The 25,500-nt window shown below is 47.5% G+C and overlaps 2 protein-coding genes across 14 annotated transcripts in view; one reads left to right on the top strand and one right to left on the bottom strand.

Moving 5' to 3' along the window:
* The window catches only part of PTK2 (protein tyrosine kinase 2), a 226,786-nt gene extending 208,558 nt beyond the window's left edge, over window positions 1-18,228 (top strand). For all 13 annotated transcript variants that reach the window (XM_087741987.1, XM_087742226.1, XM_087742058.1 and 10 more), the window contains 6 exons: window positions 2,721-2,783; window positions 10,364-10,403; window positions 11,144-11,250; window positions 15,284-15,439; window positions 15,918-15,998; window positions 16,965-18,228. In XM_087741987.1, coding sequence (XP_087598113.1) covers window positions 2,721-2,783; window positions 10,364-10,403; window positions 11,144-11,250; window positions 15,284-15,439; window positions 15,918-15,998; window positions 16,965-17,177 — 660 coding nt within the window. In that variant the 3' untranslated portion in view covers window positions 17,178-18,228. The remainder of the gene's footprint in view (window positions 1-2,720; window positions 2,784-10,363; window positions 10,404-11,143; window positions 11,251-15,283; window positions 15,440-15,917; window positions 15,999-16,964) is intronic.
* A 1,626-nt stretch (window positions 18,229-19,854) lies between these two features.
* Window positions 19,855-21,296, bottom strand: RPLP1 (ribosomal protein lateral stalk subunit P1). The gene is made up of 4 exons (XM_087742574.1): window positions 21,119-21,296; window positions 20,936-21,010; window positions 20,482-20,599; window positions 19,855-19,975 (listed from the first exon to the last, which is right to left on the bottom strand). Exons 1-4 carry the CDS (start codon window positions 21,188-21,190, stop codon window positions 19,896-19,898), a joined length of 345 nt encoding a protein of 114 aa, XP_087598700.1. The 5' UTR covers window positions 21,191-21,296; the 3' UTR covers window positions 19,855-19,895.
* Between the last annotated feature and the right edge of the window lie 4,204 nt (window positions 21,297-25,500).

Genomic DNA, 25,500 nt, shown 5'->3' on the forward strand with positions numbered 1-25,500 from the left:
TTTCTACAATTCTACAAATAAGAATTTAAATAATATTTAAAAATACAGTGGGAGTTTGATCTTGGATATCACCTCTGCTGTAAAATAGTTTGTCTTTTGAAATTTCCACAGCTGCACAAATGAATAAATCAGAATATCTTTACTAAATTGGGAGTTGTTAGATTTATTAGAACACAGTCAAGTCACTAGAAATCTAATCGGGCCTCTTCTTAGTCATTGGACATAAAAGTGTGTTGAATATTTCTCTGTTGTTCCTTGTGTTCCTAACTATCTGAGTTTTGATGGGGCAGAGGGAAGAAAATGTTTGGAGAAGTTGAAAGGGCTTACGTTTACGGACCACTAAAGGTTTTCAGTCCTTATTTCTGAGATGTAAATATGCAGATCGCTGAGATGCAGGTGGGTTGTGCAGCTGCACAAACTGGTTGTGGACCCTCTGGTTTGCCATTACCCGTTGGCACTTGGTATCTTCGTTTTCAGATCAGGTTCTTGGAGGCAACGTCACTGCCTTCCATGGCTTCGCTTGCATGGGGGTAGTCAACAGGCTTCGGTATTTTTGTTGGCAATGTGAGAAGCAAGTGTTTGTCAATTTGATAATACTGATTTTGGTAGTATTTTATGTGTATTTACAACCTTTTTGTGAAACGGTTCTTAGACCGTAGCTGGGTGTTTGTATACTGTTCAGGTACAGGGGGTCCTGAGGTCCGCTCATCTGCTGCTCGTTTGCTGCTGGTGGTGACCTGGGTAATTGGATTTTTGCTGTGATGTGAAGTTGTAGAACTGGGCATTTAGTGAGTTTAGATGCTGAAAGCAAGGACGTTGTTAGGAAGACAAGGGGGGGAGGAGATGGATATTATGTCTCTTAATTTATCTTTTTCTTTATAATACTAGGAAAAAATCTGTTATGTGGACTAGTGTGTATTTTTGTGCTTCTGAATCTTTAAAAATGCTCAATATTTCATTATCTTTGGAGTCTGGTCGAGGCAAATTGAACATCAGTGTAATAGAAATGTAGTTAGTTGTATGCTTAGATAAACAAGGATAGCTATTTGCTTTAGCTTCAAAATATAATGAGAATCACGGCTTACTTTAGATATCTAATGAAGTGTCTAACATACCCATGTCAAATGAGACTTTAATCAGAAAAAATTCCTTCATCATAATGAAGGAAATAAACTGGGGATTTGTCAATGGTAGCTTTCATCGTAAAATTTGTCGCAAATTCCTGGAGAAACATTGGGAACTCGCTTGCTTGTGTCTGCTTCGGTTCTTCACGTTTAAGATGGGGTTAAATATTTCCCTGTCTAGTATGATTTGTCTATTTTTAATCTGCAAGTTCTTTCAGGCAGCGACTGTCTCTAGCTGTGCCTCTGGCAGTGCCTCAGTCTGCAGAAGACTGAATGAAAATCCAAAGTAGAAGCCCTTCTGACAGACCACCAGCACAACTGGAGTGTTTTTAATGATCAAAGATCGATATTAGTCTATCTTTGCAAGTTCGTTTGCCCTGCTGGCTTTTTAGGGTCAGTTAGCAGGATATGCGAGTTGGAATTATTCTTTAGTGCTTTTAGAAAGAAAGAAGGAAAAGGATCTGGAATAGCTTTACACAAGTAATGGATGTGTTTGTCCCCCAAAAGTGACCCTGAAAGAACACGATTCTGTTCCTGGGGTCAGTTTAGTTACAGTCAACATTCACATGCTTGCATTTCTGTAAATAAAAAAATTTCGTTCTTATTCTGTGTGTGCCCATTTTATGTATATATCCATACAGATATATGAAATAAGTTGTATTTACAGTGATGCAGATGTGCATTTTATCCGTTTTCGGAAGAGAAGGAGCTCTGAGTCTCATAGGGTAGTGAATTGAAGAGTCAGAGAAATCCTCTTTCTTTGGTGTGGTGTGCCAGAATTAGCGCACTAGAAAAGTGCTGAATTTGTATCTTCAGATCAGCGTTAACCTTTGCTTCACATTGGCACTTTCTTTGTCTTTCCCTGTACTTAATTTTGTCCTCGAAGAATAACTATAACACCTAGATTTGCTGGGAAGGTGAGAAAAAAGACCAGTTTCTGCGCGAAAAAAATGGGGCCAGTCTTATTTTTACTTTTTAAAACAACCAAGCCCGGAGTTCTTGTATCGCTTAAAACGTATAAAATAGAAATTCATTTGTTTGTTGCTTGTGTCAGGAGAACAGTGCATCTGGATGTCTTTATTAGCTTTCTGTATCCAAATGGAGTGTTTAAGGAGCTGCAGTAATTGGCCCCATTTGCAGGCTTGGAGAGGGAGCCAAGTACATATAAGCCGTCCTCAGGCAGGAAGCGGGAATTAATGCGCAGCGTTTCTCATCCCGCGGTTGAAATTTCGCTGTTGGGAAGCAAACGACTTTTTTTTAAAAAGCCACCTTTTGCTGCCTTTGAGGAAATTAAAATGCAGGTTTTCCAATGTTGTGTTAGGGAAATGGTACTATCAATATTTATAACAAGCATTTTTACACGTGCGCTGAGAATGGGTGGTTGAGAAGCAGTCGAGAGGCTGCCAGCAATTCAGTAGCTGTAGTTGCAGAAGTGCGTAGTCGCAGCAGCGGGGGTGTAGAGCCTGGAATGAAATGACATCTGTATTTGTCAGTGTAAATTTTTAACAATGTTTTCCTGTCTTAAAACGATTCTAAGCCTAGCTCGCGTGAATCGGTAAGCAGAGTACAGAATGAATTTTTAAATTTTTGTTTTAGAAACCCGATGTGCGGCTCTCCAGAGGCAGCATCGACCGAGAGGATGGGGGTCTCCAGGGCCCAGTAAGTATGTGTGGGATCTTTTTGCCTCCCAACTCCTTCTCCGGTTTCCTGGTGGAACGTGTTGTACTCTGTCTTGATTATGGGAGATGATTTAAAGTTTTTGCTAAATGTTTCCGCTATTATTACATGGTTCTACAACTTTTCCAAGAGGCTCAGCTTCTGTGGGAACAGCAGCCGTGGCAAACTTGTTCATGCAGCAGTTTGGGGGATTTGAGGTTTGGGTTCGTTCCCCCCCCCCCCGATGCTGCTGTTGTAACAAATACTAAAATGTTTCCCCAAATATGTTGCAATAATTTTTTAATGTTCATGTGCTGTATAATTGGGCCTTTTATTTTAAAATGTGGATAGTTGTCTGAAAGCTCTGTCAACAGGAAGCAGGATTAAAATAACTTCTGCAGTTGTTTAAATATCTGAAGAGTTTTCTTACAAGGAATGTAAATGTTACTGTTGTATTACCCAGAAATCTGCTTGGGGTAAATGATCCGCTATGAAACAAATGGAATAAACCCCATAGCCACTCATTTATTGCCAGACAACAGCTGCAGCTGTGGTGTTCTTTCTTACTGGCTTAACTCCTGCCTAACTAAAAACATCTCTCCAATTGTTTAATTGCCATTGGAATCTCTGAATCATACTGATCGAAGGAGGGCTTAGGCCAGGGACTGTTAATGATAGAAACCTGATGCTTCATCTACTGTTTGTCCCCAGGGATCACCTTTAAAATAGTTAGTGTTTTAAATGCATGTGCCTAGTTCATTTGGAATGCAATTAATTGTGAACTCCTAGTTTGGCTTCAGTATTTCTTCACTACCTAGGAATTTATGGACTCTTCCTGCATTTGCAGCCAAAGTACGATCATGAATGAGTGTATCAATGACACACTGCAGCATGGTCTCTAGAGGCAGTCAGGTCTGGAAGCTGCCAAGGTTTTTTCCATGAAATTGGAGAAGACTTGGTTATCGTTACGTCTTTGCTATTGTTGCATCTTTATCTAAGAGCAAGTAAAGTATCGCTGCATTTTGTGCTACTCATGAAGATGCTTTGAGATAGCCTGGAGATTTGGAAGTCATGTCAGAGGTTTAATTCAGGTGGCCGTCAGTGGCAATGGGTTTAAAGTACAGCTTCTTGCAGCCAGCTGTTTTCTCTGACTGCTGCTTGATATCAGCGTGACTGCCTGGGGTTAGAATTAAAAAATACAACACCCAGATCCCAAACCGCTTGTAGGGGAAGTCCTGTCTTCCCAGACGAGGCAGTACAATTTCACACCCCATTTGAAAGAGTGTGAAGAAAACACTTAGTGATCATTGACAAAACGAGTTTTAAAAGAGACTCTAATTTGTGATAGCTACATTCCAGAATTTGATTTTGCATTTTTATAGTTCTTAATACATTCAGAGCATAACTCTGACTTCATTTGCAGTGGGAAATGTCTAATTCTTCTGAGAGTCAATCTCAAGTTTCTCATCTAGAGAATGAGAAATAGGCAGTAGTCATTTCTAGGAGAACTACGATTAAATAATTGTCCAGTGCAACACAGAGATTTCTGTGACAGTGGTGAGGACAGAATCCAGTTCACTGTATTTGTTCTCCCAGGGACGCTGGGAGAGAGAAGGAGTAATACGTGATCCTGTTCTTGGATGTGGTGGTACAAACAAAAAGTTATCATCACCCTCATTTTAGTAGTTCCTAACTGATGAACACGTGGCTGTGTAACTTTGTGTACATTCTTTTGACACATACTTTGAATATGCAATTTTCTGGAAGTCAAAATGCAGAATTGTTTTAGTGGAATTGTACGCTCCTTCCTCTCTCCCCCCCTTTCTTTTCCCCCAGGGTTATCAGATTTGAAATAGTTAGGTTAACAACACAAATCAAAGTTAATGACATGACTGATGGTGCTGGCAGAGAGCAGATGTTTTTTCTAACTAGAGAGGACAGCTGTATGACAGTGAGATGATCGGCCAGTGGGTTTTAGAGCTTCGTGGTGACAGCAGAAGAATTTCAGAGCTTTCGATCTTTGATTTCTACTCCTGGCTCCTGAAAGTGGAATTTGATTTTTTCAAGTCTGTAGTTACAGGCTTGGAGTAGGCAGGGTGACTATGCTCCTTTATTTCTAGCCATCACGTTTCTGCTCTAATGTATTAAGTTGATAGAATATCATCTACAAAACTTAGAAGAACTTCAGATTTCTCCCTGTGCAATGCATTTTTATGTGACCTTACTTTCTGGAAGTTGTGCTTCTTGACACGGTTTTCCATAGCAAACTGATAGAAGTGAGCTTGAAGTAGAGTTAGTGTGGGAATTTTCATTTCATACAGTTAAAATTTGAAAAATTTTTGAGCAGCTGAGAGCAGGCCTCATGAAATACTAGGCAACCTTAGCCATAGGAGCCCTTGTCAGATCTGTCTGTAATTCTAAAACCATAACATTAATTTCTAAAAATGCCAGGCTGAAGCTTTGAGTAAATGCTGAACTACAATCATGAGTATCCTTTGAGTTTGTTAATGAGTTGGTTGCAAGGCATGAGCTGCTCGGTTCAGTTCAGAGGATCTCCTGCAGACTTTCTGCGTGCTGTTGGGCAAGCTGCTTGGTATTCTCACAGTCGTCTGGCACTGAAATGAGGTGATGGTGAAGTTAGAAGCTAAGGAATAGTAAGTGTACTGCTATTGTCCCTGTTACCTGGGTGTGTTTCTGAGAATAGAGAATGTGAGAGATTCAAAAACAGTTGCTTAAAAGGTCAGAAAAGAAAGTTAATTAACATTCTTAGATGGTGATTTGTGGTAACATTGTCCAGAGCTGAAGACGAATGGAAGCAAGTACTGTGTTTTCATACCATTAAAAGTGAATCCTAAGCAGTCTGAATGTCATCTTCAGAGTGTTGAAAAAGCAGCTTCCTTAGGTCTGACGCAAAGAAGTATTCTGACTTTGCAGAAAATGGTCTTTGTTTTATAAATAAATGACTTTTTGAGACGTTTCAGTCCTAGACCTGTTAAATTCTAACTGCCTTCAGTGTTTTACTGATGCAGCTTCATTCCATTTTCTCATGTCCTATTGCTGGTCACCAGGGAGAGGAGATCAGCACCTTCCCCTCCGCTGCCCCCCTTCAGGAAGGTGTAGATTGCAATGAGGTCCCCCCTCAGCCTTCTCTGCTCCAAGCTGAACAAACCAAGTGACCTCAGCCGCTTCTCCTAAGTCTTGCCCTTGAGGCCTTTCACCGTCTTGGTTGCCCTCCTCTGGGCACACTCTAATAGTTTGATGTCCCTCTTATACTGAGGTGCCCAAAACTGCACACAGCACTCGAGGCGGGGCTGCACCAGTGCAGTGCAGAGTGGGACAATCACTTCCCTCGACTGGCTAGCTATGCTGTGCTTGATGCACCCCAGGACACGGTTGGCCCTTTTGGCTGCCAGGGCACACGGTTGGCTCATACACAACTTGCCATCAACCCAGACCCCCAGATCTCTTTCCACGGGGCTGCTCTCCAGCCTCTCGTCCCCCAGTTTTTATGTGTAACCAGGATTACCCCATCCCAGGTGCAGAATGCTGCACTTGCTCTCATTAAATTGCATATGGTTGGTGATTGCCCAGCTCTCTAGTCTATCCAGATCTCTCTGTAAGGCCTCTCTACCCTTAAGGGAGTCCACAGCCTGATGTAACCCCGTTTACTAGAACTCTTTGAGCCCAACCCGTCAGCCAATTGCTTGCCCATCGTATTATGGACTTGTCCAGCTGTGTGCTGGACACTTTATCCAGAAGGATACTGTGAGAGAGACTATCAAAGGCTTTGCTAAAATCCAAAACCACCATGTCTGCTGGCTTCCCTTGGTCAACTAGATGGGTGACCTTGTCATAAAAGGAAATTAAGTTGGTTAAGCAGGACTTTTCCCTTCGTGAACCCATGCTGGTTGTGACCAATGACTGCATTGTCTCCCAAGTGTTTTTCAGTAACTCCCAGAATAACCTTCTCTGTAATTTTCCATAATTTTAGAGGCACTGAAGTGAGACTGACAGGCCTGTAATTAAGGGTCTTCCTTCTTACTCCTCTTGAAAATAGGGATAATATTTGCCAGCTTCCAGTCAACTGGGACCTCTCCAGACTCCCAAGACCATTGAAAAATAATGGAGAGAGGTCCCACGATAACAGCAGCCAGCTCTTTCAGTACCCTGGGATGAATCCCATCAGGCCCCATAGACTTATGTGCATCCAGCTGGAGCAGCAAGTCTTGGAACAAGTTCAGAGCTGGCTGGGAGTTTATCATCCCCCCAGCCACGGCTTTCCAACACAGGGCTCTGGGGGTCCCAGAGCCCATCATCAGTGTTAAAGACAGAGGCGAAGAAGGCATTAAACGTCTCTGCTTTGTCTACATCGCTATTTGTGAGGTAACCGACCTCATCAGGCAGCAGACCAATGTTTTCTCTGATCCTCCTTTTGCTGTTAACATATTTTAAAAAGTCCTTTTTGTTGTCCTTCACAGTGCTGGCCAGCTTGAGCTCTAACTGAGCTTTGGCTGCATGTATTTTCTCCCTACAGTGGCGAACAGTGTCTGTGTAGTTCTCCCATGTCAGCTGTCCTTGCTTCCAGTGTCCATACGCTTTCCTTTTCCGCCTGTGTTCTAGAAGAAGATCCCCGCTCAACCAAACCGGCCTTCTGCCCTGCTTGCCTGACTTCCCACACTTTGGAATTGCCTGCTCCTGTGGTCTTAAGGGATGGGTCCAGCATTCATGGACCCCAATACCTCCAAAAGCAGATTCCCAGGAGACCTTACTAACTAGCTCCTTCAGCAGCCCAAAGGCTGCTCTCCCCATGCACAGGGTCAAAGTTTTGCTGGCGGTTTTTCTCCTAACCCTTGGAAATTCAACCCCTTCGTAGTCACTGTGACCAAGACAGCCACCAACCACCACTTCACCCACAAGTGCCTCTCTGTTTACAAACAACAAATGTAGGAGGGCACTTTTCCTAATTGGTTCCCTTAGTACCTGCACCAAGAAGTTATCATCATCTGCAACGTGCTTCAGCAATATCTTGGACCTTTTTGTGTCCACTGTATGATATTCCCAGTTGACATCTGGGAGGCTAAAATCACCCATAAGGACAAGGGCAGTTGATCTAGAGATATCCCTTAATTCCTTGTAGAATAATTCATTGGTGTCTTCATCCTGGCTGGCTGGGAGGTCTCACAGCTGGCTGAGCAGACTGCCACAACAACATCCCCTTTATTTGCTTTCCCCTTCATCCGCTTTCCCCTTCATCCTTACCGGGAGGCTCTCAACCATGTCCTCGCCAACTGCAAGCACCATGCAATCCAACCCCTCCCTTACATACAGGGCCACCCCCGCCTCGCCTGCCCTGCCTGTCCCTCCTGAAGAGCCTAGAACCATCCATCGCGGCACCCCAGCCACGGGACTCATCCCACCAGGTTTCACTTGTGCCACTCATGTTGTAGCTCTGGGACCGGGCCAAAGCTTCTAGCTCCTCTTGTTTATTCCTCATGCAGCGTGCATTAGTGCAGGGACACTTCAAATGTGCTCCAGTGTACTCAGCAGCACATCGTAGAGCAGACTGAAGGACCTCGCTAGCACACCGTCCCTCAAACATTGGCGTGCCGCGCCCAGGCTTATCTCTAGCAAGCCTGGTTTTATCCCTTCCCCCTTCAAATCTAGTTTAAAGCTCTTTCCATGAGCCCTGCTAACTCCTGCACAAAGATCCTTTTCCCCCTTTGAGACAGGTGTACCCTCTCTGTTGCCAGCAGGCCTGGTGTCGTATAGATCAACCCATGATCAAAAACCCCCAAATTCTGCTGGTGACACCAGTCATGGAGCCAGGTATTGATCTGCTGGGTCTTCCTGTTTCTTCCCTCATCATTCCCTGTGACTGGAAGGACAGAGGAGAACACTTCTTGAGCTCCTGAGCCCTTAACCAGTTGTCCCAAGGCCCTGAAGTCTCTCTTGATTGCCCTTGGTCTTCGAGTTGCAACTTCATCGCTTCCTACCTGAAAAATCAGTAGCGGATAATAATCCGAGGGCCGTACCAGGGTAGGAAGTTTTCTCATCGCATCTTTAACTCGGGCCCCAGGGAGGCAGCAGACCTCCCTAAACAGCGGGTCCAGCTGTGCATTGGGCCTTCCAAGACTCCTTCAGAAGGGAGTCTCCTATGGCAATGACCTGTCTTTTTTTCCTTATGGAAGTGATTTTGACGCAGGGCCTAGGCCGATTTAACCTCGGCGACACCTCCAGGCTAGACGAACCATCGTCCTCGTTATTTTTCGGTCCCACGTGCACAGCCTCGTACCTGTTATGCAAGGGCACCTGGGAAGGTGGGGCAGTCACGGAGGAGACGCACCTGCTGCGCCAGGCAGGAACTTGTCGCCATTGCCCCCATCCCTTAAGTCACTGTGTTCAGCCAGGCGGAGAGAGGATAGGGAGTCCTCCGTATCATGGGTCCTGTCTGCCTGACAGGTCTGTCCCAGGAAGGCAGGGTGCAGTTCCAGTAGTCTCTCTCTCTCTTGCTCTCCCTGATACTCCTCAGCCTACTCGCCTCCTCCCGGAGCTCTGCCACCGAGTGGAGGAGTTCCCCTACCTGGGCGCACCTCCCACGGGGTGCTCGCTGCTGCCGCCCAGTATTGGCATGAGAGCAGGGCACAGCCTGCAGCCTGGCACCTGGGTGGCAGCGTGTTCCCACCGGAGCTCTGTCTGGGCAGCTGCGTCAGTCGTGGTGGGCGCAGAGCTCTGAGAGGCCATGGCCTTCTGCCGGGTGGAGACCGTTGCTCCCTGGTCGAGCCGGCAGAGTTACAGTGCCCTTCCGCGCAAATTGCCGCACCGCACCCTGTTTGCCCGCCTTGGGGGTTCTTTTATACGTTTGAGGGGCTCTTGGCCGCAGGCGCTCCTGGCCCTGCCCAGCTCTCCTCAGCCGCTCTCACACAAGCCGCAGGCTTCTGGTGGGTCTCTCCACTCCCCTGAGGTTTCCCCAGTTCAGGAAACCCCCCCTCCGCTCTAGAGCCCTCCGTACCAGCACCGGAGCTGCTCGCCTCAGCGACGGAGGTTGGCATGAAAGTTGTATAAATATAATTACCAAGGAAAGTCACTTCAATCTATTATTAAATACTTGCAGATGAATAAGCAAATTGACCTTCACAAGAGCTTTGCAACAAAATCAAAAAGTAAACCAGCTTAGAAATCTGTTGCTGTTATGGAAACCATTCAGCAGTGCAGAAATGCCGTAGTCTTCTAATTAATTGTTGCGCTGCTGTTTCTTCTTCACCACTGTGACTTCTACAGTTTGATCTCTGAATGCAGACTAAAAATGATTGTGAATATACCACCACATTTGATTAATAATGAAGGATAAACTGTAATGTAGAGGCCAGGGCTGTTGTGAGCGATACAAAATAAATGAAAATTGTTTTCTTACTGTATAAATAATATAGCTGTAGTTAGGAGCTTAGCTAGTGATGGTGAATAGGGATGTATTTTTAACTGTTGGGAAATGTGCTGATAACTGGCTACTCTCAGTGTTTGAGATTGTGCTGATGAAGGTTGTGAGCACTGTAATAACTAGTCTAAACGTATGTTTTATTTTATAGGCTGGTAACCAGCACATATATCAGCCTGTGGGTAAACCAGGTAAGCAGTAAATTCATATACTGTCTTCTTGAATCCTTGATTACAAGCCTTCTAGCAGCAGTAGCAAAGATTTTTGCCAGTCTTTTCATACAAGGGGTGGATTCAATTCCGGATAACTCCACATAGGTGTTTTGGTGCACTACGTGTTTAAATTCCCCTTGCAGTCCCCAGAGCTGTAGTCAGCAAAGCCAAAAAAGTGTTTCATCGACAGGCGGGAAGTATCTAGAGGAAGCTGAGTCACTGTGTAGGACTTCACCGTGTGTGAAGTTCAGACATGTAAAGCAAAAGTAGACACCTAAATTTAGGTTTCTCAAAGTGAATCACAGCCAGGGTTTCTGCCATGAAGAAATCCGATTTTTCCACACACACGCAGCATGTGTGGCCCTCAGTTGCGGTACGAAGGGGTGAGTACCTCTCAGGTCTGGGGTAGGTGTACTGAGATGAGTAGCAGTTGTCCCATGAAGGGATTTTCAAAGTGTCTTAGTAGAACAGCCATGTTCTCATAATTGCAGGAAAACTTGATGAATTCCACAACATTTTCTGTCTGCATTTCTTCAGTAGAAATACAGATTAAAGTGTAGCTCTTACAAACAGCGGATTTACTGTAAGACACATTAAGATGACATCTCGTCTGCTAGCAGAGTGAAGCACATGTAGCCTTTGTAGTGTAGACAGACCAAAATTACGCAGGTACATCTGATATGTTGGTCCTCTAAAACGCAAATTGTTTTGTTAACCAGATCACGCAGCTCCGCCAAAGAAACCTCCCCGCCCTGGAGCCCCCAGCCATTTGGGCAGCCTTGCAAGCCTGAACAGCCCTGTGGACAGCTACAACGAAGGCGTGAAGGTACGTTGCTCCGTGTCACATGAAACACGCTTCAGACAACTAAACATTACCACTCTGAGATAGTTTGCTGTTCCTGGAGTAGAGACCGTGAAAAGCAAAAGCGACTGAACTTCCCAAGTAAACGTTGTCATGGGGCAAACATGCACTGGCAGCTCTCCAGGGAAGTGGGGAGTTAACTGGTAGGCTCATATCCTCCATTACTGTGATTCAGCGTGTTCCTCACCTAGAACCTTTCTCAGGTGAGCTTATTCCTAGTTTGGAGAGCGTATGAGATCTCCCGTATGGACTCAGCCTCTCTGCTCAGCAGCTTTGTTAAGCAGGAAGGAGCACACCCAGGGCTCCCCGTTACTCAGAGAAGTGAGACGTCTGAACTGTGGTGCTCCAAAAAGCTCTTGCTGCAGCAGCAGGGCTCCTAAAACCCTGCTAGCTCTGGGGAGCAAGGGAAGAGGGGAAATGGGCGGTCTGACCTGTGGTTGAGATACTTTCTAATGTGTTGTTTCATCTCCAGTAAATAGGCAATAAAGCCAAAAATGAAACTTCACTGTTTTCCAGCAGAGGGATGCTGCGGGGCGCTGTGAAACACAGCGTCCCGTCCCCTGTTACAGTTGATGTCAATGGAACTGCTCCTTAGTATGTCAGTCACTTTTAAAATCGTGCCTCTAGGTGTTGGTCCCTGCCTTTGGGACCTTTCTAATCTTTCTAATCTTCAGGAAATAGAAACCTGAGCGACCTCAGGGCCTCCCGAGGGGAACCAGTGGAGCTACTTCTGATGCTGGCAGTTTCCAGCAGCAAGATGTAATAGGGGTTGGGAATTCTCTGTCAGTCATACTCCAACAGAAATGCAGCTGATCTGTGCACATCACCATTTTATTATTTCACAACCTTTGAAGCTAGACAAATACCCCTCCACAAAGACTGCTGGTCTGACGGCAGAATTGCTGACCAGAGCATTAAAAGCAGGATCGCTCCTCCTGCTGCTCCCGTTCTGTCAGTCGGTGCCATCAGTAGCACCCAGGGAGGTGACGTATTTGTGCTCCAGCTATTTCCCAAGAGGAGAAAGATGGGGTCTGCTTTAGAGCACAGGCTTCTGCCAATACACCGGGGCAATCCCTACTGTAACACAACAGCTGGTGCTGATAGTACAGCTCCTCACGGAAGGAGAACCTCCTGCTCATCTAAGCCCTGCCAAGCCTGTAGTAAAGAACGGGAATCCATGTTGTGGTAGACACAGCTATCGCGATAACCGACATTTATTTTAGGTGGTTTAAGAAAACAAAGAAAAAATCCAGTTCGTCCGACCATGAAATGCAAAACTTGCCATCAAAGCAATAAGTTTAGCACAAATCGATCTCAGCCACTGCCTGCCTGTCTCGCTCTTGCTCTTTTGGTCTGAGATTATTGGAATATTTAAGAATTAACGGGAATAGACAGCAGTGGCGAATTTGAGCAGGATTATTTATTATAAACTGATGCCAGTGCTTTTGAAGCTGCCAAGCCTCAGAAAATGTCAAAAAGCAGTAACAGATGTGTTACTAAACTTGGCTTCTCTAAAATTTCCTTTCTAAATGCTGATACTGGAACACGAAAAATGTTTTCTGAAATACATCCTTCTGACAACCAACCAACCTGAGCAGCCACAGTCATCAGTAATAACATGTGAACAAGATTCGCGTACTAAATAGCTTCTTCAGTATAAAAGAAAGGCTGATTTTTGTTTTTTCTGTCGAGAGTTTCTTGAAATTGGATTGTTTTATGCCCCTTCAAGAAAACAGCCTGTTATTTTTTTAATAGTGTATAGCTTTCTTAATGTCTGCAGTCCTAAACTGAAGATGCTTCTGGGGTTCATTTCAGACTCCCTTTTCTGCACACCCATTTCAGACTCCCATTTCAGTCTCTCTTTTCTGCAGAGTACAAATTCAAGTAAGAAGATTTGACCTGCTTGCCCTCAGGAACCTTGGGGGCATGCACCACGAAATACGTGGGTTTGTGGTGCTGGCTGAGGCAAAGTCAGCCAGGCCACACAAAGAAACTCCTGACTTCGTAGCCTGCAGAGCAATAGTGTTGGTGTTGGGTATAAACAAAAAAAATTGAGTGTTAAGAAACGCAGATGTCCGTACTCTTGAAATGTCAGGGCCTGGCTGTAGGAATTAAGTGGGTTGGGTATAATCCATCTAGAATGGGTTCTTGGTAGTTGTTAACCACGACTGTGATCAGTCATGCGAACAGGAGCTGCACGGTTAGATGACCATGTATTTCCTATTGTGACTTGGCTAAAGGAAAAAAAAAAAGTTTCAGAAAGATGAATACAACATTTTCTTAAATCGATTGGTTGTGTAAAGGGACCGGGGTTGCACAGGACATACTGTTTCCCACCGTTGCAGAGGCCCTCTACTCCATTCACCACTTTGCTGCTCGCCAGACTGGCTTGCTCCTGTCAAGCTTTGCATGATCTCTTCCCCATGTGTTTAGTAAAAAAGGAAGCATGGGTGCATGGCAAATACTTCCACTTCCTACGCGGGTGCACAGCCGGGCGTCAGCACACGGTGCTTCCGTAACAAATGGACCAAGAGCTAACATGAATGATTGCCGGTACTGTTGAGGATGCATTTTTGTTGCAGGCTTTTTAACTGGTCTCTTATTGCTACACATGTTTTGGTTTTGGTTCAGTTTTTTTCCTGCTGAGTTTTATTAATATTGTTTTTCTTTTTTCCCTTCTTTTGGTAAATTTCTTTAACCTTCCCCCACATTCTGCTCAACCATAGCCATGGAGGGTAAGCAGTGCGTGAGCGTGTGTGTACGTGCCCTATTCCAAAATTGTCTTTGCATGTGACTTTGCCAGATGATTGTTTAACTTCTCGATTCCAGTTAGAATCACAGCCTTTCACTGGTGATTGAGGCAATTGCCACGTTCTTTTTCCTAAGGTATTTTCTGACCAGTACACTCAATTGAATCTCTGTAATAGTTGTCAGTACCCACTTAGTGAAATGCAACAAATCCTGCACTCCTTCCTTAGACAAAGTTTCATCCAAGTGTTGTATAGTTTCATCAGGGTAGTATCTCGGGTGCTTCCAGTGAAACATCTCTGTAGCTAGGACCAGTTGTAAGAACCAGTAGTAACCCAGTGTGGGGGGCTGAAATGCCATGAGCCACCTCAGATCAACAGGGCGGCCGGCCCCTCTGTGACTGGTAGGAAATAAGCAATTTTTAAACCTTCTGCTCCCACCAAGTGGTTGCTTGGGCATCCTGCAGCAGCGAAGAGCTGCAGGGAACTGGGATGCTTACAGACTTCCAGTTCAGGAGCAGAGATACTGAGGCTCTCGCAGAGGAAGGTTTCAATGTTCGTTTCTTTTCTGACCCAGGATTATTTCGGTCTGTCTTGGAGTTAACTCTAGACAGATCTGACTCAGTGGAAGTCTTGCTTGAGTAAGGACTACAGGATTTTTAACCAATTGGGTTTTTTCTGATCTATTGGAAACAAACTGTATGAAAACATATGGTGTTTCCCACCTGTACTGGTCACACCATTTTTGTTAATCTGCTGTGAATTTTCACTAACAAAACAATAATATGTACTGCAATATTCTCTCTTTACTATATCAGTATGTTAACTATGTACTCTGACATTGTTTTGGAGCACAAAACAACTTTCTGGAACAAGGGACCTGCTACCTGCTACCTTAGCAGTGGGACTTGTCCATCAGTAGTGAGCCGCTTAGACGTGTCAAGTACTCCGTACTCCACATTCCTCAAATTATTTTCTTCTCTGTTGTGGGAGTTATACCGGAAGCTTTTGAGGGAAATCTGGTAAAAATTCCCCAGTGTCATTTCACAGATCAGGTCCAGTCAGAAGAACTAAAGGAAGCTTTGTTCCGACCCGGGAGCGAGCGTGCTCAGCCAGGAGAGGGGACCCAGCGGGACCGGGCGGGGGACTGTTGTGAATACGAGACCTTCCCGGCAGTCTGCGGAGGTTGGGAAGTTGCTGAGTCCCATCTGCTGGGGCCAGGAGGTTAAACAACCCCTCTCTGCTTCCAGATTCAGCCGCAGGAAATCAGCCCTCCTCCTACGGCCAACCTGGACCGCTCCAACGACAAAGTCTACGAGAATGTAACTGGGCTGGTGAAAGCAGTCATAGAAATGTCCAGTAAAATCCAGCCAGCTCCGCCGGAGGAGTATGTACCCATGGTAAAGGTACGGAGGCAATTCCTAAAATCAGTGTTTGATTTCTCCCCTGAACGAGGTCTTCAAGTGGCGCAGGAGAAACTTTCTGGAAAGTTGGAAGTAGAAAAGCTTTTTGTGTTTCCAGGGGGAAAACTGTGGTCGGAGTGCTGGAGAGTTGGATTCTGTTAACAGTAGTGTGGGCAACGGTGCTTTTATTCCCCAGCTTGCCTGTGCTTATCCAGGGGCAGCGAGTTGTGTATGATCTTCTCTATATTCCACTTTTTAAAAAGAATTTTTTTTTAATTATTAACCCTTTGGCATTTTGTTTTGATGGTGAAACATGGAATTGCAAGTGGGGTTTTCAAAGTCCCTCAGCCGTGTTCTAACTCCCTTCTTACCCAATGAGGGATTAAGCCTATCGGTTGCTTCCCGCACTCCGGCTACAAGGCTCTCATCCATTCATTCCAAGTTTCTAAACTTTATTTTCTTAATTTATTTTTTTTCTTAGGAGGTTGGTTTGGCGTTAAGAACCTTACTGGCGACAGTAGATGAGTCCCTCCCCATGCTTCCTGCGAGCACCCACAGGGAGGTACGTAGAGCTCCCCTCGCCTGATGCTCAGCCTGTTATGTTTCAAGTTGGCCCCAGCCAGGACAGCTATCTGGACGTGTTTTGACTCACTAGGCAGTGTGAACTCTCGGGTTATAATTCTTCATGAAATTAATTTTATTAGAATCCAGTTGCTGTGTGAACGCAGGCTTTTATTGACTTAAGTGAAGACACTCAAACTGGATGTAATTGAAGAGCATACGACACGCGCACATATGAAGTGGACATAAAAACGGTTAGCAGTGCTTACACGGAACGTCTTAGTGCAAGTTTAATCTTTCAATAAACTACAGCTTGCACGCAAAGTCACTAAACAGGTAATTGAGCATAGCTCAGTGCAGCTGGAAGGTTTTGATGAGATATCCCGTAATAACCTAGTTCTGGATGAGAAGTGACTGAGATCTTTCAGTGAAGTTCATGAGTCAGGAGTGAAACTGCTTTCCTCCAAAACCTTGAGTGAGCGTGATAACGAGAAAGCCAGAGAACGGTTCTTTAAGTGCCATCTTAGAGAATGACCCTGACTTCAGCTTTGTTGGTTAAGTAACCTGTATCCAGCTTCTTCTTTATCCGGTTTTATTTTTTACTGCTTTAGAGCTACTTTAATAACAGCAATAAAAAGGGTGACGATAATAGGGACCCGGAGACGTGGAACAAGGTGTTCATTCTAAGACCGGGGTTAAAATTCATCACCATCGATTTGGGTCTCGGTGCTGTGTAAAGGTGGGCGGCTCAGCAGCTGGCAAGGCTGCTCTCGATCTCCACACAGCGCAGGGGGCGGGTGCCGAAATTCCATCTGCTCCCCGTGGGGCCCACGGAAACGGCCCCAGCCTCGATGCCGGAGCTCACGCAGGGGCTACGGAGGGTGGACAGTCCCGTTGCTCTGCGGTATCGCTCTCACGAGCACAGCGCTTGTAATGACTCACAGCTGACTGAATCTTCTTGTTCCAGATTGAGATGGCGCAGAAGCTGCTGAACTCGGACTTGGCCGAGCTCATTAACAAGATGAAACTGGCCCAGCAGTACGTCATGACCAGCCTGCAGCAGGAGTACAAAAAGCAAATGCTGACGGCTGCTCACGCTCTGGCTGTGGATGCCAAAAACTTGTTGGATGTTATTGATCAAGCCAGACTGCGAATGATCAGTCAGCCCAGACCACACTAAGTCCTGAGGGGAGAGTTTCATCAGTCTAAGAATTCTGCTTGCGAAAGGATGTTATTTCACCTTCCACCAGCAGTGAGGATTAACCCAGTGTAGTCCTGGCTTTCCAGCGCCTCTTGCTTCAGCAGACCTGACTGACAGCTGTTGGTTCTCTCTCATTACAAAAGTTTAACCAAGTTTTTATCATAAAGCCAAGCTGGTCTGGGATTCAAAAAGTGGCATTATCACAAGATGAAGTTTGTACAGAAGTCCTCGGGAAATCACGGCTATGGAGCGCACTTCAGTTTTACACCATCGCATGGGACACGCTTAGCCTAGAGCTGCCGCAGGGTTACGGTCTCCGAGCCAGAACTGTCCGAGCAGCAGATCAGAGAAAGATATTGTGAAGTGAAGAATTCGGGGAAACCTCAGGGCTGAGAATTCTTGCCCACAGTATATGAACTATCCAGACTGGATTTTTTTTATTAGAACACTTAACGTCGCAATATGCTAATCACAATTTACAGAGAAAGAATAAAAAGCTATATTTTCAAGACTTCGGTCATTTCAAGACAAAAACTAAAGCCCTCTTCATCTTCCTGCCTTTTACTTTTATGTGAATGTGTGAAGCATTTGTTTGGAACTAGCTGTAGAACACAACTGAAAACTCGTCTTTTTCACCAGAATAACGTGCCAGTTCTTTTGTAGCAACGTTGTTTTCCTTGGAAGCAAAAATGCTGCTTTGTACCAGAGCAATTCAGAGCTGCATTGAGAGGAGTTCCGTAACCATTCATGTCCCCCATTTTTATATAATTTATAAAGACAGATTAAAGCCATGTTGAATATTTTAAACCCACGGTAGTTAACTAACCCATCCTTTTGTCTATCTTGCCTGGGAGGAGTTACAATAGAGCAGTGTAATTAGATTTTCCTTGGTTTTCCAGTTACGCCATCTGTTCTGTTAAAATAAAAACCACACTCCCTTTTTGCTGTTGAGGGATATAAATTATTCTCAGGAAGAATATAATGAACTGTACAGTTACTTTGACCTATTAAAAAGGTGTTACCAGTGACATTCCGGGTATATTATTTTGTGTGTGCATGCACTGCAGAAGAAACCACTGCGAGTTTTCTCTGCTTACAGAATTTTTCCCCCTACCCTAATCCGCAAGCTTTTACCTGTTCGCTTACGCAGGACTTAAGGCGCAACAGTGAGCATCCAAGGGGGAAATCCGAGGTTTAAGGAGTCTTCCAGAAAGCAGTTTTTCCTCCAACTATGGAGCACAGGAACGAGTCAGTGTTATCACCTGCTTAAGTGACTTGTCATTACTTGGTGTCACTCCTTATCTTTAGACTTTTAAAATGCATTTTCCTAGGGGAAGGTTTCTTTGAAAAGGGGTGAGGGAAGGTAGCAGTTGTGGGGTTTGCAGGAACAGTTTTGGAAGCTCAGCAGAGTTCTCAGCAGCAGCAGGGGGGTGCACGGACTAAATGCTTCCTTGGGTGCCTGCATCCTTCAAAACACAAATGAGCTCCAGTGTTGTGGGAAGATGGGACGGTGCGGAGTGCGTCTGTTGTGGGTCTGGATGTGGAAGAACCCTCCTACACAACTTCGGAGTCCCCTCTTACACACTTGAACATTTTGATAATGTGTCATTTTCATGTAGTATTTTAGAACACGCGTTAGATAGTGACAGCCCTTACCTTGCTCAGTTGCTCTGTAAAAGTCCTGGTCAAAAGTGAGAAATACAGCATAGAATCACAAAGGTTGGAAAAGACCCTTAAGATCATCAAGTCCAACCGTTAACCCAGCACTGCCAAGCCCACCACTAAACCATGTCCTCAAGCACCACATCTCTCCATCTTTTAAATCCCTCCCGGGATGGAGACTCAACCACTGCCCTGGGCAGCCTGTGCCAGGGCCTGACAGCCCTTTCGGTGAAGAAGTTTTTCCTAATATCCAACCTAAACTTCCCCGGGTGCAGCTTGAGGCCGTTTCCTCTCGTCCTATCTCTTGTTATGAGAGAGAAGAGTATTCCTTTTGTACGTAAAGTTACACAATCTTCCACACCTGCCCATCAAAGCAGTTTTCAGAGATGCTCCTTACCTTTCTTTCTGGAAAAGTGAAAAAAATCACACACCTTACACAACCTAGGCTTGGTGCCTAGCACTGCAAGACTCAATCCGTTTTTAAATTATACCTACTCATGAATAAACAGTATCCTAGCTTTAGCCTCCAACACGGGCCTTTCGCTGAGTTTCAGCCTCTTCCCCCGGTCTTCAGCTCAACAACTGCCCTCCACTGGGAAGCGCTCACAGTCCCTGCTGTGCTTTCAGCAGCCTTTAGCTGCCCCCGAAGAGGTTGAATCACTGGTACAGGAAGCTGCACTCTTGCTAACGCGTTAACTTGACTGGTGGCAGCTCCCCCGAGAGGCTGCGGCACCAGCCAAGCCGCAGCCCTTCCGCTGAACGTCCCCACGTCCCGCGCTCACCGCGATGACGTTTCCACCCTTGTCCATACGCTATGAACGCAGTCAGGAGCCTGAACTGTCGCTGTGCTATGCCTATGCTGAGTACAAAGAAGCGACAAGGAGAGGTGTAAAACCCCAGATTAACAGGCAATGACGGCAGTTTCGGTACCTGCAGGTGACCCAGCCATCCTCCATCCACTCCCCTTGACATCCATCCATTTTAGAGACAAGAGTACAATTAAATGGTCTTTATTGCAGGCAGGTACAAAACTAATTAGTCAAAAAGACCAAAGCCCATGTCATCATCAGATTCCTCTGATTCTTCTTTCTTTTCCTCTTCTTTCTTCTCCTCAGCTAGAAAAGGAGAAAGGGATCAGGATTTTTCCATTTTACCAGCCCATATCGCATACCACAACAGACTTCACGTCCCGTGACAAACATCAAGGAAGCCCTGAGCAACCCTAACGAGCTGAGCTAATGACCCAAGGAGACCAGCGTTTCCACTATTAGGGAAGCGGGTTTGTGCCTTCAAAGTTCATTTCTATCAAATCTGAAAAACTTCAGAAAGAAGGTGCTCTCCCTCTTGCCATCAGGGTGAGATCCTGATGATACACGGGGAGATCAGCCTTAACTCCGAGGCAACGCTAATCCTGTAGGCTGACTCAAAGCGCAATTCCAGCCCTTCTAAATAAAAGGGAGGGTTTTGTTTTCCTCTAGGCCGCACCCATGCACACTACCAACCACGTGAAAATTGCACGGGGAAGAGGCAGGCTGACTCTCAAGCTGATAACAAGCAGCTCTGTAACCCAGTATTTCTCCCAGCTGAAGATGACCCCGCAGGACCGCGGACGCCCACTTACCAGGGGCCGCACCGCCCGCGGGCGCAGCCCCGCCAGCAGGAGCGGCTGCAGCTGGAGCCCCGCCGCCGCCAGCTCCTACGTTGCAGATCAGGCTGCCGATGTCGATGTTAGCGAGAGCCTGGGGAGAGCGAGCAGCACAACGGCCGCGTTAACGGGGGGCAGCTCTGCTTCAGCGCCGGGCACCTGCCCGGTCACGGCGTGAGGAAACCGCAGCGCCACAGCGCAGCGGCCCGCTCTCACCAGCGGAGCCACCCTTACTCCGTCGCTTTTACGCTCGCTGAAAGCAGCGTTTCCCAGCTGAACGCGCCGGGGCCCGCTGCCCATCTCGGCACCGCCGGGAGCCGCCGTTCGGTTGCGATCCGCAGCCGGCAGCCCCCGCAGCGAGGCGGGGACGTCCCCGCACGCCTCCCGCCGCCTCCTCCCCTCGCTCCCCCCGGCGCTGCCCCTCGCCCACCTTCGCGAAGAGGCCCGGCCAGAAGGGCTCCACGTTGACTCCGGCCGCCTTGATCAGCGCGTTGATCTTGTCCTCCTGCAACGACAGCGGCGCTCAGCAGCCGGCCCGGCCCGGCCCCGCCGCCTCCCGCCATGCCGCGGCTCGCCGCCATCTTGTGGCGGCGGGGCCGGGGCCCGCACTCACCGTGACGGTGACCTCGTCGTCGTGCAGGATGAGGGCGGAGTAGATGCAGGCGAGCTCGGAGACGGAGGCCATGGCGGGGGCGCGGTGCCAGTCGCCGGGTGGGACGGCCTTAGCTTCAGCTGAAGGACACAGCACCTTGGGCCGCCGGGGAGGAAAAGGGGCGCGTGTGCGCGGGGGAGCTTTATAATGGCGCCCTCAGCCAATCGCAGACCCGACGAACTGCGACGCAACCGAGTCGTCAGCGCCGCTGTCCAACCCGCGACTGGCAGAGCAGCCCTGACCAATGCCGTCAGGGGAGCGCTCCGCCAATCGCAGCGTAGCGGGGGGATGACGGGAGCGTCGGCAGGGCGCGGACGGGCGTCGCGGTATCAGAGCGCCCACGGCGCGGCCCGCTCTGGGCAGCCTCATACGGCCTGCGGGGGGCGCCGAGCCTCCCTTGCCTGCTCCCTTGCCTGCTCCCTTGCCTGCGTTAAAGATGTCTCCTCATAGAGATCTCCCCCCACCTTGTCACGAAAAAAATCGCCTCAAGATGCGTCGTTACGATACACAAGAGAGGGAGCGTGGGCTGTGAGCTACCAAAAACAGAAAACGCAATACGGGACACCCATCACAGCGGACGCCGTTGACGTAAGGATTGACCAAGAGGTTGATGCGGTGGACGGGAGTGGCTGGGAGCTGCTTTTTCTGTGTGCCGGGCAGCGTCCCCAGGCCGTCCGTGGAGATACAAACTTGGACCACTTACGTCGGAATACAGAATTGCCAGTTTTTGTTAATGTTCTCTAAAAAGAGTATGTACCATGTTCTTGATTTAATCAGTGCTGTTATTTAGGGTGTCATCGCTGTTAAATCCACAATCTTCTGTAATGTGCATATGTAAAAAAAAATGAAAAAAATAAAAGAAGGGCAGAACGAGCCATTAGTGAAAACTTCACATTTCCCAGCTTCGACAGAACTTTGTAACCTGGTGAGCCTTAGCAAATGCCAGCGTTTCACTCTGACAGAAAAATCGGATGATGAAAAAATAAATGTTCTCCGATTTTTACGTGTTCTTGACAGATGCACGTTTGATGGGCGTCCCTCAAGAGTCACGCAGAGCACGGTTCATGTCCCATAGCGCTTGCTCAGAGTCCTGGGACACGGGATGGATTCAGACCTTTGAGAAGGCGCCTGTAGGAAGGGCTGCATCAATTGTGCTCCTTCTGTTGCTCCTTCGGCAAATGAAGTCCCCTTCAAACTGTGGTCCAGGTATCGGCGACATCAACAGAGGCGTTTCAGCTGAGGCAAGTGCAGCTGAATCAGTCAGGACTCTCTGTTTTTATTCTAAATGGTGAATTGGCAAGATGGGCACATTTTTCATTCCTTCAGAAAGATGGGAGACAGGCTTGAAAATATTTTGTCAAAAGGAACATGAGAAAATAGTTATTTTGAGCGAGAGGTGGGTACTTAACTGAATCAAAACATCTTCCCCACCAAAACCGAGCTGTATTTTCTATTTATATGCAATCAACCAACTTCCAGACAAGAGCGAAGTTACTTAAACAGCATTTTTTCAGAATGTTGTTGATGTGAGCTGCTCCGGAGCTGGCCCGGTCCACAGCAGAGTGGCAGATCTCAGGGCACGTGGGGGTTTCCTCAGGCAGGGAAATGCCAGGGCAGCGGGACAACCTGCCAGAAGCTGGCAGCTGTCCTGGGAGACGCTGATGAGGCCTGGGCATTGCCAGAGCAACCGCTGCCACCCCCACACCTATGAAAAGCAGCCTGGGGAGCACAAACGACCAGAGCAGGCAAACAGGGCATGGCACGGCAGTTCACGCAGGAAAGGCATCGTCACCCTGCCAGCTCAAAAGGTCAGCTCGGTTGGTGGTCATCGCTCTCCCAGAAGGAGCTTAGCAATGGTAGCCACCCAGCAAAAAGCCATGTCCTCTGCACTCACCGGAACTGATGTGGCAACAGACAGAGCTCCCAGGAGAACATGCAGCCACCCAGGTCTCGGGCTGCAGAGAGGGCCAGAGCCTTTCACTGGTAACAGGTGGCAGCAGTGAGAGCAGCTGTGTGAGGTGTGACCAGGTGGATGACTTGCTCAGCCTGGTGGCAGAGCTACAAGAGGAAGTTAAGGAGCATCAGGGAGGCTGAGGAAGAGGGAGACTGGTGGAACCATGCTCTGCCCTCCATGAGACAGAAACAGGAATGGCCATCAGAAAGAAAAGAAGATCAAGGGGATCCTGTAGCCTCCCTCTGCCAGGCTGAAGGCAATAGCTTAAAGGAAAGGAGTGAATGGAAGCAAGTCCACGCGCGGGGCAGCAGGGAAACCCCCTCCTTGCCCACCTCGCCTTCCAGGTGCCTCTGTACCACAGGTGTGAGGCTCTGGATGTGGAAGGCCAGCCAATGGATGATGTGGATGACGGTCCATCTACACCAGAGGTGCTGCCAAGGTCAGAAAGGCCTACCACCGTATCACAACCACCTTCATGAGGAAGAAAAGATGGGTTATGGTTGTAGGCAACTTCCTTCTGAGGGGAACAGAGGGTCCAATATGCTGGATAGACCCTCCTCTTAGGGAAGTCTGCTGCCTCCCTTGGGCCCGTGTTAAGGACATCACCAGGAAACTTCCTAGCCTGGTACGGCCCTTGGACTATTGCCCATTACTGCTTTTCCATGTGGGTGGCGACGAAGCCGCAACACATAGTCCAAGGGCAATCAAAAGAGACTTCAGGCCCTTGGAATGGTTGGTAAGGGAATCTGGAGCACAGGTTATTTTTCCCTCTCTCCTTCCAGTTGCAGGCAGTGACACTGGAAGAAACAGACAGACCCAGTCTATTAACAGATGGCTCCGTGGCTGCTGTCACCGCCAGAATTTTTGGGTTTTCAATAATGAGATGGTCTGCACGGCACCAGGCCTGCCAGCATCAGATGGGATTCACGTTTCTCAAAGGGGGAAGAGGGCCTTTGCTCACAAGCTAGTGGGGCTCATTGACAGAGCTTTAAACTGGACTTGAGCTTTAAACTGGACAGAGCTTTAAACTGGACTTGAAGGAGGAGGGGGATAATATCAGGCTTGCCTGTGACAAGCCATGGGATGACACACCAAGGTTAGAGGAATGGGGTGCTAGCGAGGGCTGTTGCTCCAGGACGTGCTGGCTACACTGCAGCACACTTGAAGTCTTAGGGAGATGAGCCAGGGGCTCCTGAGGTAATAGGAGCCAACAGGGGAACACCAGTGAAATACCTCAAAGGAATTAAGGGGTGTTCCTCTAAAAAGGTGACACGGCCGACAGCCCAGCTGACGTGCCTCTACACCAATGCACACAGCATGGGCAACAAACAGAAGGAGCTGGAAGCCACCATGCTGCTAGAAAGCTACGACCTAGTTGCCATTACTGAAACTTGGTGGGATGAATCCCATGGCTGGAGTGTGGCTGTTGATGGCTACAGGCTGTTCAGAAGGGACAGGCGAGGAAGGAGGGGCAGAGGGGTCTATGTCAAGAAATGGATGGAGTGTGAAGAGCTGTCTCTGAAGAGTAGCCACGAGCAGGCTGAAAGCTTATGGGTAAGAATCAGAGACCGAGGCACCAAGTGGAACCTTGTGGTTGGTGTCTACTACAGGCTGCCCCATCAAAGGGAGCCTACTGACAAAGCCTTCTTACTCCAGCTACAGGAGGCATCGTGCTCGCAGGGTCTCATCCTGCTGGGGGACTCAGCCACCCCTACATCTGCTGGAAAAGTAGCACAGTGAGCTGTAGGCAATCCAGAAGACTCCTGGAATGCACTGAGGATAGCTTCTCCCCCAAGGGTACTGAGGGAGCTGGTGGAAGTGCTCACCAAGCTACTTTCCATCATCTGTCAGAAGTCCTGGCTAACTGGGGAGGTCCCAGTTGACTGGAGGTTAGCAAGTGTGACACACATCTACAAGAAGGGCTGGAAGGAGGATCTGGAGAACTACAGGCCTGTCAGCCTGACCTCAGTGCTGGGGAAGGTTATGGAGCAGATCATCCTGAATGCCATCACATGGCATGTGCAGGACAATGAGGGGATCAGGCCCAGCCAGCATGGGTTTATGAAAGGCAGGTCCTGCTTGATTCACCTGATCTCCTTCTATGACAAGGTGACCTGCTTATTGGATGAGGGAAAAGCTGTGCATGTTGTGTACCTGGACTTTAGTAAGGCCTTTGACACCGTTTTCCACAGCATTCTCCTGGAGAAGCTGGCTGCTCATGGCTTGGATGGGTGCACTCTGCGCTGGGTTAAAAACTGGCTGGACGGCTGGGCCCAGAGAGTAGTGGTGAATGGAGTCAAATCCAGTTGGCAGCCGGTCACGAGTGGTGTTCCCCAGGGCTCAGTGTTGGGGCCGGTCCTGTTCAACATATTCATTGATGATCTGGATG

Source organism: Nipponia nippon, unplaced genomic scaffold (genome assembly GCF_047370975.1).
Source record: "Nipponia nippon isolate SJK-2023a ecotype South Korea unplaced genomic scaffold, ASM4737097v1 scaffold_1, whole genome shotgun sequence".
In the NCBI taxonomy this organism is placed as follows: domain Eukaryota; kingdom Metazoa; phylum Chordata; class Aves; order Pelecaniformes; family Threskiornithidae; genus Nipponia; species Nipponia nippon.

Bases quoted from the DNA above. Each gene is read 5' to 3' on its own strand.
- RPLP1 (XM_087742574.1), bottom strand. From the start codon at position 21,190: ATGGCCTCCGTCTCCGAGCTCGCCTGCATCTACTCCGCCCTCATCCTG. The intron at 21,011-21,118 runs GTGAGTGCGGGC...CTGTCGTTGCAG, and splicing joins ACGACGAGGTCACCGTCACG to GAGGACAAGATCAACGCGCT. The intron at 19,976-20,481 runs GTAAGTGGGCGT...CTCCTTTTCTAG, and splicing joins CGCGGGCGGTGCGGCCCCTG to CTGAGGAGAAGAAAGAAGAG.